The sequence below is a fragment of the Clinocottus analis genome, unplaced genomic scaffold, assembly GCF_023055335.1.
Source record: "Clinocottus analis isolate CAN_PGR_092001 unplaced genomic scaffold, fCliAna1.0.p SCAF_11, whole genome shotgun sequence".
NCBI lineage: Eukaryota > Metazoa > Chordata > Actinopteri > Perciformes > Cottidae > Clinocottus > Clinocottus analis.
Window position 1 is genome coordinate 14,698,809 of NW_027175832.1, and position 14,257 is coordinate 14,713,065.

General features: G+C 47.6%; 2 protein-coding genes across 3 annotated transcripts in view; both read left to right on the forward strand.

The window, feature by feature from the left end:
* LOC137804939 (phosphatase and actin regulator 1-like) overlaps positions 1 to 2,880 on the forward strand; it is a 37,488-nt gene extending 34,608 nt beyond the window's left edge. For both annotated transcript variants that reach the window (XM_068604474.1, XM_068604463.1), the window contains exons 9-12: positions 6 to 67; positions 1,006 to 1,146; positions 2,537 to 2,613; positions 2,769 to 2,880. In XM_068604474.1, coding sequence (XP_068460575.1) covers positions 6 to 67; positions 1,006 to 1,146; positions 2,537 to 2,613; positions 2,769 to 2,784 — 296 coding nt within the window. In that variant the 3' untranslated portion in view covers positions 2,785 to 2,880. The remainder of the gene's footprint in view (positions 1 to 5; positions 68 to 1,005; positions 1,147 to 2,536; positions 2,614 to 2,768) is intronic.
* A 3,653-nt stretch (positions 2,881 to 6,533) lies between these two features.
* The window catches only part of phlpp1 (PH domain and leucine rich repeat protein phosphatase 1), a 43,937-nt gene continuing 36,213 nt past the window's right edge, over positions 6,534 to 14,257 (forward strand). Inside the window, exon 1 of the mRNA XM_068570562.1 lies at positions 6,534 to 8,861. Within this exon, the coding sequence (XP_068426663.1) occupies positions 7,244 to 8,861 (1,618 nt within the window). The 5' untranslated portion in view covers positions 6,534 to 7,243. The remainder of the gene's footprint in view (positions 8,862 to 14,257) is intronic.

Genomic DNA, 14,257 nt, shown 5'->3' on the forward strand with positions numbered 1-14,257 from the left:
TGCAGCTCGCAATGAGCAGGAGGAGATAGAAGAGAAGAGGGAGTTAAAAAGAAGGCTATCGCGAAAGGTGAGTCCAAAATAGCTCCCGAAAGTGCGAACCCGCACGTGATCCCCGGGCATCTGGAGGGGGTGATGGGTTGGCAGGAGGAACCAAACACTGTGGCGGTGACTCATCTGCAGCGGGCCCTGTTGTAGTTCTCAGGTCTCCCCCAGGGAACGCCAGCGTCCTTGTCGCCCTTGGCCTCTCCAGCGTGTTGGCTGCCAGTTCCTTCGAACCCCCCCCCCCCCCTCCATAGCGAGGCGTCGAGCATGTTCCCATCACTTTCCATTATGTTCTCGCACTTTCTGCTCACCTGCGGACACGCTGCTCAAAACAAAAATATCTCACAGCTGTTGGAGGGATTTTATTTTACCGCAACGCGTGGCCCTGTTGTGTGTGGACAGTGTGGTGACTTTCAGCGATGAACAAAATGTGTTTGTGTTTTTGTGAAATTCGCGGGCCAATACGACACATTTTTTAGATAACGATACAAAATCGTGAGTCCTATTTATTGTTGTGTATAACTTGAACACAACACTTTTTTATTCATGAATTCTGATATAACATGTGATCGCGGAAAATATTTCCGATTTGGAAATGTGTTTCATTGTTATTCACCAATGTCCTCCACGCCGATACTGACGACTCTAATAAGCTAATATTGGAATATACTTTCCATCTAAAATTGGTCCATTCACGAGACACTTCTGTGAAATGACCAACAGATGTGGTGTTTTTTTAATATGCAGATTCTCTTCGCCCATTGATTGAATACATAGTCTGAATGCCGGAGCAGTGTGATCTTGAACCACGTAAGAAGGAAGACTGAATGTGGAAGAGGAAATGAATATGAGGAATCTGGCGAGCACGCTGCTCACCGTGACGGCTCACTGTGAATGCTCTACCTGTTTTTTTCCTGTTCTCCAACTCATCTGTTGTTGTTTTTTCTCCTGCTCTCTTTCCAGCTGAGCCAGAGGCCCACTGTGGAGGAGCTGAGACAGGCCAAGATTCTCATCCGATTCAGTGACTATGTGGACGTGTCGGACGCCCAGGACTATGACAGGCGGGCGGATAAACCCTGGACCCGGCTCACAGCTGCTGACAAGGCCAGTATCGCCTCGCACTTCCCCCCTTAATGATCTCAAGATCTCTCTGCGCCTCTTGTGACGCAACCCCTAAGGCAGGAGAGACACGATAACAGGACATGTTGTGTTCTTCCTCCTCCTCGTCCTCATCACGGCATGTTCCACCTCTGCTGTTTTGTGCCCCCCACCCTGTTGTGGGTGAACACCCTGGAGCGGTCCTTCTGCTCACCGCCCAGCGGTCCATGAGTCTGACTTTTAATGAGGCCTTGATTTATTTATTTTATATTTTTCCCCAGAGTGGCCTCCTGTTTGCTTTTGATGATGCGCAGTTCTGAGCACGGCAGGTCACACCTGAGGAGCGCTCGTGTGAGAAATCACAGGGATTCAGCGTTTTTGATTATGCAACAACTCCCCTTACGTAAGAGAGCGATCGTACGAGCACTGCCTCAGGACCCCTCAGCCGCAGTGAGGCTCTGCTGAGATTTATTTATTTAACTTCTTTCTGCCATTTAGTAAAGGTTTAAATAGCGTTTGTTCTCCTGTCACAGAAGCATCCTCTCTGAGAATGGAGGCCATTTTCTGAGTCATGTTGAATATCAAAAGCGGTGACATCACCTGCCTGGGTTGCTGTCACAACACATAACATTTTAAAGAGGGATGTAAGTGTATGAAACTTTATTTTTAAAGGCACAGCGTGCCATTTTTTCCCCTGGGACTTTGACTCATCCTCACTTTGAGAAGAGCTCTGCGTAATCGTCCTGCCCTTGGGCAAGGCACTCAGCCCTGCACTGCTCCAGCAGTGCTACTTAGACGCCATGATTCACTGGGTGTTGTCCCAGATGCGGAGGTGTCTGACTACATGAATGGAAGCGCCTTTCTTTTTGTGCTAAAAAAAAGAAAAAACGACCCGGGAAAAGTTTTGTTGACCCTCTAAATTTCATACCTCAGATCTTTATTAACCTGGGAATATATTTTAGTTTTTTTATCCAAGCACTGACGGCCTGTAACACACTGTTCCCCTCTTTTCGTCCTAAAAATAAACCTGTACTGGTCGAAAGTAAAAAAAAAAAGAAGCTATTTCAATGTTTTTTTGTTCCCGATGCGTGTTTTAAGTCTATGTAAATCTTTCTACATAGTTTAGAAAGCACAGGGTGACTACACAGGTAGAACAGCAACAGATCGTAAAGTACTGTTGATGCTCTTTGATGTCTTGAGGGGGAGGAAAGTGAAGGCTCTTGTGATGCGAGACGAGAATTCTGCAGAATATTTTCAATTCGTGGCCTCCAGATAAGCGTAAATGATGCATGAAAGCATGCTTAAAAGGAGGCAGCGTCGAGGCTCGAAGGCCGCAGTTTGTGTGCTAAGACTCGCCGGCTCTTTCTCAAATTTCCTTCTCGTTTGTCCACCGCAGGCGGCGATACGGAAGGAGCTCAACGATTTCAAGAGCCACGAGATGGAAGTGCACGAGTCGAGTCGCCATTTAACCAGGTAACGTCCCACCCCCGGGCACGCCTTTTTTGGTATGGGGGCTGCTCGCACCGCTGAAGGTAGCGGCTGCACAGAGCAGGGAGCTCTGGCTGAGGTGATGAAATGTTTTGAACCCTTTTTTTATTTTGATTGATTTTTGTCTCTCCATCTCTCAGGTTTCACAGACCATAGTAGACCACCACTGTCTTGAGCAGTGCCGGACCGGCGCTCTCCTCCACTGAGAACCTTAAGTGCTGGACAGTAAAATGGTGCCCGTTTCTACAATAAGGCCATGTCTTCTGAAATGCCTTTTTCAAGACCCACATGACTGAGTCGGTACGACGCTTACAAGACGCAGACATCCACCACTCCATCCACTGTAGTAGCACACAAATGACTCCAGCTGATTCACATTGCCCCCCCCCCGCCCTCCTCCATGGAATTAGCTTGACCGTCTCTTCATCCTCTCTCTCTCTCTCCGCTGGGCTCTCAGGCTGGCGCTCAGACCGCGGGAGAGCTTTTATTCGCTATTGACTTGACACTTACGACATCTGCCGGGGGCAGCCGTACCTCGATTCGACCACACCCGAGGATTCGTCTTAGCGGACATGTTTTTAAAACCTCTCCTTAACTACGCTGTCGCCTCTCGTCATCATGGAGAACTCTGTGCAAGGACGCAGGCTTGATTTCTCTGAGCTCAGTACATCAGAAGGAGATCCATCTTTACGACATCTGCCGGGACTTGGAAAGACATACAGAAGGGAGGGAAGAGTCCAAAGCTAGAATCATGTGCAATATTTTCTTTCCTCTGCTTTTCCTAGGCTATATCGCCCCCTAGAGTCCCTTCTGTGTCATTACTATGTAGTTGCGACTTCTGCCCCCCTCCCCCCATATGTGCAATTCTCATTGTACCGACAATGTTGACGTCTAATTGCTAACTGTGAATTTAAGAGTGTGGACGATACCCGCGCGCTCTCCAAATGTACATTTTGTTTATACTGAAGAAGGAAAGTTTCATTTAAAGAAGAATCACGCTCTACAAAGTGTCACTCACGTCACAAACATTTGATTTTAATGTAAGAATTGCAGGCTGGCGGATATATTCTAGTTCCAGTGTGCGCACCAATGATCCGTTTTTGATAAAGGCATTTGGATTATAATTTATTGATTTCTGTGTTTTTACATGTCCCGACTCTTTGGATTTGAAACTGAATACCAAGAGCTGGCTCATCATGTTGTTTATCCCTTTCATTTTAATTTTTTCTATGTGTGTTTGCGGCAGTGTTTTTAATGCTATTTGCTCATAATGTACATTGTATTATACACTTTACTTTTTTACTCATGTTATTATAAGCTTTTGACCAAGCAATATCCGTTGTTTGTAGAGAAAAAGGTTAAACTACAGGTGTACCCCCTTTTTTTAAACCGCGCTTATACACTACGTCACACTTCAGGGTTCTATTTTTCTTTTCTACTTTACTTTTAGGAAGGCTTTATTCAGGAGGACTTTTTTTTCCTGCGTTTCTCTTGACTGAGCCACCAAAAAACATCTGCCTCTCGCACAGGTTACCAAGGCATTCAGACGCGATTTGATTCTGCCTCAAATCTACAATTGAACACGACGATGCAATCTCAATTTTGAAATACAAGTCCAGGTAGAAGCATATTCGTGGAGTCAGGATTTATAAATTTGTATTGCTAAAATTCTTTGCACTGTTCAGAGTTTGGCTTTACAGCGGTCACTGTTTTTGAGGCCAGAGGCCCCGCGCGTGTAAAATATTGTTGGATGCCTGTTCCGTGGCCATCTCGTCTCCACGTCTACGGTCTTGTCACATGATCACTGATCCCACACCAGTATTCCAATGCTCATAAGCTTTCTGTACACAGAGTATTTTTTATTATTTTTTACTGTATTACTTTTAAAGTTGCAATATGAAATTCTTGTTTGTCAGATGACGAAAAGTGGCAGAGGCGAAAGGCTGTCAGTCGCCTACAATGATGCATCTGTCCTAAGGAAAATGTGTTCTCCCTTTTTTGTTTTCAAGGCCATGAAAGGTGATTGATTGATGACCCAATAAAACCTGTGGGGGCGACATAGAAAATTGTCTTTATGGTTTGTATGTGAAATAATAGGGTTTTGTTGGAATTCAAAGCAGTTAATCCTCAGAATCATGTCACATTGCTCCTTTTTGTAAAATCAATACTTCATTGGGTCATCTAATCTCAGAGACTTTGAAATATGAGCTAATTTCTGTTTTAGAACCAGCTTCTTTATGATTCCAGCATCATGACATTATTTTTGAAATCTTACCATCCATGGGTTTTCGGTACAACGGAGCATAGCTAGGAATGATTTACGCCAATACGCTCGGCTCGAGGAAACTGACCTGAGCCGCGGGGCGGAGCATGAGGTTTTCCATTTTGCTGGAATCAAAGGGACATGAATTCAGCAATAACCCGTTTCCTTTTACATGTTGATGGAGCAACTGAACCAATATTTTTTTTCTGTTGTCATTTTTGAAATACAGAATAACATGTAAAGGAAATATCATGCCAATTAAATCCCATTTCTGAATGCAGTTTTATTGTTTTGAGTTATCTTTATTCATTCTTTTTTTAGAGGAAGAAGATAAAATACTCACCCAAAGGTTTGACATCGAGGGACTCAACAGTATTTGAGACACTTTAACACTGATAAAAAGCTTATATGCTTCACCTTTTTTGTAATCTGGCTCACTTCACAAATTTATTTTGTTGCACATTCAGCACTTTATTCCCCATTTGTGCTCATACACTGTACTTCATATACAATTTTTAAGGATACATTATTATTATTAATTTGATAAGTATTCAGGTGAAATCCATTCAGACCGTGAATGGATGCAGTTTTGGGCACACATGTGGTCCAATTTTCCACCAAGGGATATCTGACACGGACTGCAAATACATGACCCATTAAGAAAATCTTCTCAGCCATGAAGAACACAAACACACACACATGGCTCTTACTACAAATAGATGTTTGACATCCTTTATTGTCCCATCTTTTAAAGGGCAGGTTTACAGTTTTCCAAAATCTGTTTTTTTTTTAAACTATATGGGATAGTATATGGGAAGTATGAACATAGTTATTGATATTAAACCATGAACACGAGGAATGAGTAAAGCATGTAAGACTTGTTCACGTGGGGGTGGGAGTGTTGTTTCCAGACAAACTTGAACCACTGTGACCCCATCCTTAATTAGCCAGAAAAAAAGTGCAGGCTGTTTTGTTTCCAGTTTTAAATAAGTCCGTAAATAAATTCCATTTCCTCATTATCGCAAGTTATGTTACTTTGAAGATGAATGTGCGGACATCGGCACAAAAAAACGGCATAATTTCCACAGAAGTCGGCGTGCAATTGCTCCAGAATTTAAATTGCATGCATGCTATGCAAAACGTCATATTTTTGGCAATTAAATCGGGATTTCGCGCGTCTTATAGTTGCATAACCCCTTTGGCCATGACCAAATTAAAGAAAAGGTGAGCTTAAAACCTAAAACCACCGGCCTTGCTCTTGCTCAGCGTCGCTGCGTCCTCAACAGGAAACGAACAAAAATAAGGAGTTGAGGTCAAAAGCTTTGCGGTTCGCTTCCACTAGATGGCGATAAATACAATAGAATGAGGGGCAGGGACACTGATCCTTCTCTGTAACGGCCTTGTGAAATGGCGTCCTGAGGAGATGGTGCTGAAGTTATTTGCATCGTCACCACCAGTCCGAAATAAAAACACACCGACAGCGAGGCTTCGTGTCATTACATTAAAGGGAAGTAAACGCACACTGATGAGAAACTGAACGGAACCCCGTATCATTTGACGGCTCAAAAGTTTCCCCTCGTGTTCAACAGTTGACAGCTGAGTGAGTAACGTCTGTTTATGCGGTACGTTACTTCTTCACGACGCGTGACATCGCAACGCCCCGTTTTTATTCATCCCCCGGCGTCCACAGGTCACCCGTGGACACAAACACTACAACCACAGAGACTACAACGGACAGCAGGAAGTACTCCTTTAGCCGCACGCCGAACGTTTTATACGAGCTATGTTTACGCCTCCCGTCGGTTCCCCGCCTCATTGGCCCGAAACTGACGCAAAGCATCATGGGAAATGTATTCGTGACGTCGGTTGTCTCCCTTGTCGGCGGCGGGGGCGGCGCTCTGGCGAAATACATTTCCCACAAGACCCCGCGTTGTTGTTAGCGACCCCATCTTGTGTCCTCCTCATGAATATATAGCAGCCAGTATTTGCGTAGGAGGTCGGCCGACGTTCATTTCATATTCCAGGGCTGTGTTTTTGGTCTAAATGGGACGCGCAGTCACGTCTCCGCCCTGATCTGTCCTCGCGCGCCCAGCCTCTTCCCAGCGAATTTAATCGGGTGAAATGCTGATTTTTTTTTTTTTTACGGGGAGGGGGGGAGCGGAGGAGACTCCGACGAGGAAAGGAAGCCAAGAAGTGAATGACTACTAGTGGAATAAGTCAGCAACACCGCCCTGTTGGCGGACATTTACCGCGGCGGACACGCTTTTTACGGCTTTTAAATGTAGAGGCTGGAGGTGTAACCAAGTGCGCACCGTTATTTATTTCGAGTGGGGGGACTTTTCATTGGCAGAGATGGAAAGCGTGCAGGCTGTCGCCGAGGACGGCGCGTCCGATGGAGGCGCGACCAAGTTGACGAAGAAGCCCAGCGGACTGTCTGTCGCCCGGGGGACTCCGGCGGATGATGGCGGTGGACACTGTGCACCCTCCCGCGTCGAGGCGAAGAACGGGAACAGCCTCCCCCAGTCCGCCTCTGCGAGTGCGTCAAACCGAGCTGTGGCGTCTAATGGCCGGGGCTCGTCCAGCAACTCCAACACCCTCCTGTTGAGACGGAGGCGCTTGAAGAGGAACCTCTCCGCCGCAACTGCGGCCACCGCCGCCTCCGCCGCCTGCGGCGCCAAGATGAACTCGGCCCTGTCCTCTGCGTCTTTACACACCCGGAGCCTGGACAGGAAGACTCTGCTCAAGCACCGGCAGAACATGCAGCTGCAGCCCGCTGATCGCGAGTGGGTGAGAGCGGATCTCCACCGGGGCTCCGTGCACGTCCACGAGAGACTGACGCCGTCGCATCCCAGGCCGGTTCTTTGCACTATGGACACCACGGCCGGCGAGGTGGCGCTCCGACTGAGCAAACTCTGCAGCAAGTCGAGCTCGGTCGTGCGCATTTTTTGTAAAGACAACCCCAAGACTGACCAAAATGGCAACTGCAATGTGAAGTACGAGTACAGCGATAACCCGTGCAAGGTGAACGAGGACTCGAGTGTGAAATGCAACCACCTGGCCCCCATGGAGTCCGCAGAACTGAGGGGCCACCCGAGTGACAGGCTGAGGCTGCTGCTCATGGAGGATGCGGATGAGAGGCAAAAGCAACAGGACGCGGATGGGAAACTTTTCACCCCGGAATCGGAGTCGCAGGACAACATCGCCTGCTCACTGTCCGATTTAAACTCAAACTCTAACATGGACACCCCCGACGGAGACGACTCCGAGCACAGGAACTGCTTGGACAGCTACGGGTTGAACTCTGGCTCGGATGTGGAGAGCAGTGCGTTCGATGACCTGAGCTCCGGGGGGGCCCGGCTCAGCGAGCACAGGGACTCCCTCAGCGATGACATGGTCCTGGGCACGGACGCGTCCGTCCTCAGCCCCTCGTTTGATAGCGCCACAGAGGGCCACGACACGTACGGCAGCTCCTCGGACGAGCTGGACCTCGACGGCCCGCCGTCGACCGTCAGCATGGAGCCCATCTCGCAACGCCACGCCAATGGGATCGCCGGTGCCGCCACCGCCAACTACAAACAGCGCGGCGTCGGGCATTTGAACAACATGACCAACGTGAGGCCGGAGAGCAGACTCAGCCCACACGGTCTGGGCAGCCTGCCACCCAGCAGTAGCGCCGGCTCATTGTCAAGAGCCTGTTCTACAGGTAATGCACCTGATAGCCAAGATCCAAACTGTGGCCGAGGTGCTGCGAAATCCGGGTCGACGGCAGGCCACAATGAGGATCCCTGCGAGTCCAGCCCCATGCTGTATGTTCAGATGCATGGCGAGGCTGTCAGGAGGCTTAGCCCAGATGAGAGGCCTCTGCAGATCCAGAATGACTTTCTCTTTAAGCTTGGATTTAAGGACCCGTGGAGAGTTCAAGAAGAAGGGCTTAACACGGAAATTGGCTCCTTGTTACGCTTCTATGCAGGTGAGTGTAACGATGCGTTCGAGGTGTAATTCCCCCCCAGGTTTCTTGCTGCCATGGGGCTTGTTGAGGCCTTCTCTCTCCTTTCTTTTTATTGCACATTGTGTTGTTTGGACTGCAGACCCCTGAGCGTTTTTATAACAGGTAGCAAACCTGTACCACAAAAAGAACAGGCAGGTGCAGCCGTGCAGGTGTACTTTGTGACATTGCACTAATAGAACGGAGCAACAGTTTCTTTTCTTTTCTGTAATTTTCACAGGAGGGTGACCAAGCGGTGGATGTGAACAGTTAGTGGCACAAGCCCAGGACTCTTGTAGGACTGATATTGTTGTCACACGTTTTAATTGCTGTCAGGCAAGGTGAGGGCAGCAGGGGGGCCTTTTTTTGGCTTCTGCCTGGCAGCAATATAGTGGGTTGTCATTATTAAAAGTGTGTTTGCAATAAGTGTGGTTCCACAGTGATGATTTTCCACGTTCATGTCGTGCGGTGGAAGGTATAGGTCAGTGTGAGGTCACAGTTCAAAGGCTGCTGCTTTTCCAGATCGTCCTTTCCTCTGACTTTCTTTTGAATTTTTCTGGTCTAGGGTCATTTTATTTTTTATATTTCCCTCCACATCGCATAGTTTCCTCCGTCCTGGACCATCCTTGTCCAGCCCCGCGAGTAGCAGACACTGTGCTCCCATGGACACGCATGACATCGCCACAAAGCCGTCGCCGCAAGTTATGGTGTTCGGACATGGGGCCCTTTCCGGCTTTTGCCCCATTATCATCATGAAAAAAGGTTGAATGGCTTTGTGGTTGGATGGAGAGCGGGGGCGGGGGCGATATGGCTGGGAGTGCCATGAACCCTCTCTGTGTACCAAGTGAATTCTGGTCATTGAGATGCTGCACAGGGCCTGTGCTGTTGGCCGCCAGTGCGGTTACTGTCACACTAACTGCCTGCCAAGTCGGGTTAACGTGTTCCAAAAGCTCAGGAAGCCCCTTTCTTCGCCGCCGCCACCACCACCACCGCTGCTGCTGCTGCTGTCGCCGCTGAGGGAATTGAAATAGAGGAGAGAGGAGATGGGGGGGGGGGTCGTGAGTTGGTGAAACTGAGTCTGGCGAGGACGGTTGAGGAGAAAGTGTTTGTTGGGTCTAAAGTGTGGGGAAGAGAGGCATTGACACTCTCCGGCTTCCTGTCCCGAGAGGCTGTTGAACCAGAGGTCATTCAACGCAAGAGCTGACAACGACAGCCGCATGTGCTCCCGCTCGCGGTCACGTGCGCCTTGGCGACCTATTGTGCTTCCCAAGTACTGCCTCGCTTCAAGGTACAATGATTTCATTATGATAGCACGTCACGGCAGGCCGGGTATGAGCGCATGCATGCTGGGGCTCGTGTGACTGTGCATTTGGGGGTGGTGGGGAGGGGGAGAAACACGGATCCCCACGTCAGCTGAGCTCAACCAGCGGTGGCAGCCGCTAAAGGCGGTCAGAAGCAGCCCGATGCCCCTCCACGTCCCATGTGAGACGGCTTAACTGCGGTCACCTGAGCTCTCTCTCTCCAGCCACACACACACACACACACACACACACACACACACACACACACACACACACACACACACACACACACACACACACTACCCAACACTCATGCCACAGTCCGACACAAAAGGCCTAATTGGCATTCAGTCGCATTGAGAGGGATAGAAGAGCACTTTCTCACACACACACACACACACACACACACACACACACACACACACACACACACACAGTTGCTTGCCCCGTAAAGAGAAAGCAGAGCTGACTCTGTGACAGCAGCACTGCTCCGCTGCCCTTGTCCTTTACACGATGGAGGCATGTGAGGAATGTACGCTGGCTCGCCTAGAATGTCAGGCACGTCTGCTGAGGAGGAAGTGGATGACTGGGGGGGGGGGGAGGGAGAGGGGGGGTAACCGCGCCGACACATGTTGCACTGACTTTGAATGGTTCAAGATAGGGCCGGTCTCAGCTGACTTGCTGGCTGACTCTCAGGCGCAGCTGCCACAACTGTAGACCTCAGTCACACTGAGGGCCTTTTTGTCTTCAGGCCTGTGCCTGCAAAGCGCCCTTTGAGATAGAGAGAGAGATATATATATATATATATATATATATATATATATATATATATATATATATATATATATATATATATATATATATATATATATATATATATATATATATATATATATATATATATATATATTAGTGCAAGAGCGGCCGGTAAACTGTACAGTATCTTTTAATAACACTGACAGAAGAGGTGCTCGGCACTCAGCGTGATTGGGGAGGCCGAGAGAATGATGGGAAGAGGCGGTTAAGTCGAAGAGTTGCCGTGGTGCGTTGTGCCGTGCCAGATCCTTTAGACAATGAGGAGGCCCGGTTTGACTTTGAAAGGGTTCAGGTCATGGTTTGATTGCATATGGACTCTGCAGTGGCCAGATGAGAGAACTCACTTTGCCCTGCTGGACACACAACACACACACACACACACACACACACACACACACACGCGCATGTACAGAACGCTGCCTAGATCAAAGGGCCGCTGTCCTCTTTGGCAGCCTGACGAGTGATCCTTTCAGGGCTGCTCAAACAGGAGGCTCTTGTAATGCTGAGCCAGCTTTATTAGAGTTTGAGTACAGCGATAAGGGGTAAAATAAAACATAAAAACATACACAGACTTGTATAATAAATACATTCTGTTGCTGAGAGGCCCCAAAAAATGTCATAGCTCTAAATATAAACGCACATTCTGGAGAGAGTTTGGGTTTCACTGATATTTTTCTAACTGTACATTTAGCCCTTTTTTAATTCAGATAAACGTGTCGGGCGCAGGTTGGCGTCGCTCAGTAATGGGTTGTCTGCTCTGCGGACAGGAGATCCTCGGCCCTCATGTAATGAAGTCGCCCCCTGCTTGGATGGCTCCGTTCACTTATACCCAGAAGGGTGTGTAGACTTGCAAGAAAAGGAAATGACATACTGAACCCTAACTCGCAGTGGCACATGGGGTTCCCAAGAGGCAGAGGACCCGGAGTCCTTAACCAAACCAAAGCAGCACGCTTAATTATTTAGATTCATTAGCCTACTCGGCTTTGCAAACACTCTCGTCAATGCACTCTAGCTCTGCTTTCTGTTAGCTCTGTGCTCCCTTTTTCTTAAAAGCAGCTCCATGTAAATCTAAAGCGTCGGTAAGTTTTGCCCTGCTTTATGAGCGAAGTGAACGACCGTTGGCATACAGCCGGCCTGGAAACTGTCGAGGTATTAATTCCTTTTCAGCTCCACTTTAGTTTACAGCTCAAGCTTCTGTGGCACAAAGTCACGGTCGATGCCGGTTTAAACATGCTGCACCCAATTTTTGGGTTAATTCCCTTGTTGTTTTCTGCCAGCAAGGTGAACTTCGCAGGAGGAGTTGCTCGTGCAGAACTAATGAAAGCAGAGATGTCTAATGGGATGTGGCAGATAAATGGCGGCGCTCTGTACGAAACCAGAGGGGCGAACTTACCCGCTGCCACATTTTTATGGCTTTGCACATTTATGGTCATGATTTGGTTGGATTTGGGATTTCACAAATCACAATGTGTAATGGGAATATGTAGTTCTCGGTCTCCTGTATGTTTTTTTTTTTTATTGCCTGCTTTTAATGTTTTGTCTGCAATAATTCTGAAAACAAATTGTGATTTCACGCCTATTGTCTCATTGTTATTGAGTTGCTTCTTTACAAAATTCTACTAATAACACTATTTCATTACTTCAGGGCCGAGCTCCAACTCTAAGGCTGACACTGCACAGATTCTGCGTTTCTGTCGTCACCTATTCGAATCTACAGCGTCTTTTAAATGACAGACTCTCATCTTATTAGTTTTTTAAGACCCTTTAATTGTGTGCTTGTTCTATCTGTGAACGGAAGAATTTCAAAGGTCCCTGTGACCTCACAAAACACATTTTCGGCCATAACTCCAAAAAATCCATATGCTGATAGGACAATTTTGCACAAATGTCTGATAGGATAAAACAATGTAGTGATGCTATTGGGCGACTTGAAGGAGAGACGTACAGCTGCGAGATGGTAACTCACAAAACCGAATAGACGTCGACCCCAGGACGGTCAGCTGAATAAATACAATAAACGCAATGTCAGCATTGTCAAATTTCATCATAGGAATGTCCATTTGCAGTACACCTCTTTTCTGAGATACATTCGTGTCTTTTAAATAGTTTCTCAGGCAGACGATTCAGTCAATATTAGAAGTAATGAAATAAAAAGCACTCGATTTATAACCAGAGAAATATCTGACACGAGCAATCGCAGCAGCTCGAGTCCTACCGACAGGATGTCTTTATTCCGTGAGCACACAAGATCCTAACGTTTTAAGAAGATAATGAATAGTTCAGCGACTCCAAAAGCTCTGAGGAATCTCATCTCGGGACTCTATCTCTCCACTCTTACCTCCAGGCCTCTCTGGTGACGTGGCGACTTAAAGGACTCTGCGGGGTTTAAAGGCTTAATGAAGCTCCCAACTTTCTCCAACAGGCCGTGGCAGCTATTAAGCAGAAAGAAGACGCTCGATCCGTCTCCCTTCTTTGGACAGACAGCGCGCCAGATTGCTCCCACGCTCCTGCTCGCGTCTCTACGAAGAAAAAGTATTCTTGAATACAGGACAGTCTGCGAGCGTTTTTTTTTTTTTTTGTTGTTTCTGTTTTTCTGCAGTTTCATGCATCTTCCGATCTGCAAGAAAGGGGTTCCCTCCTTGTGGCTTGTTTTGAATGGATTTTGCTGCTCAATTGATGTGTTGCTGGCCCCCAGGGGATTTCTGAATTTCAATATTTGAATGTGGGGGATCATTTGAATCTACAAAACGTGGCATAGTTTGCCAAAAACTACAGCGTCTCGGTGTGTATGCAAACGCTCCAGGGAGGACTTCGCCAAAGATGACGAGGCGCTCCGCTTTTCTCGCATCCGTGTCATCGCCTGACAGCTAATGGTCTTTCTAAATGGCCGATTGCTGAGTCTTTATCTAATTGTGTAATCTGATTTCACCCGTTCCAGAGCTCAAATCCAATACGCATGTTGTCCGTGTGCGCGGAGGCTTTATCGTGTTTACTACTGGATGTGTAAAAAAAGAAAAAAGGGAGCAATCAAAGAATCGATTTGAATGTATTTTATGTCTCTTCATGTGTGAGCCACTGGTGGAGGCGCGGCCATAAGGACTCAGCGTGGAGCTGGTCGCGTTCGTCTCCGAGGATTCACACGTGTGCGTCCGCTGAAGCCGACGCGGAAGAGAATGGCGGTGTCGGCTTGTAGCAGTTGAAGCCAGGGGAACAGTTTTCTGTCTAATATAGATTGCCTTCTTGGCTGACATCCTCCTCCCGCGG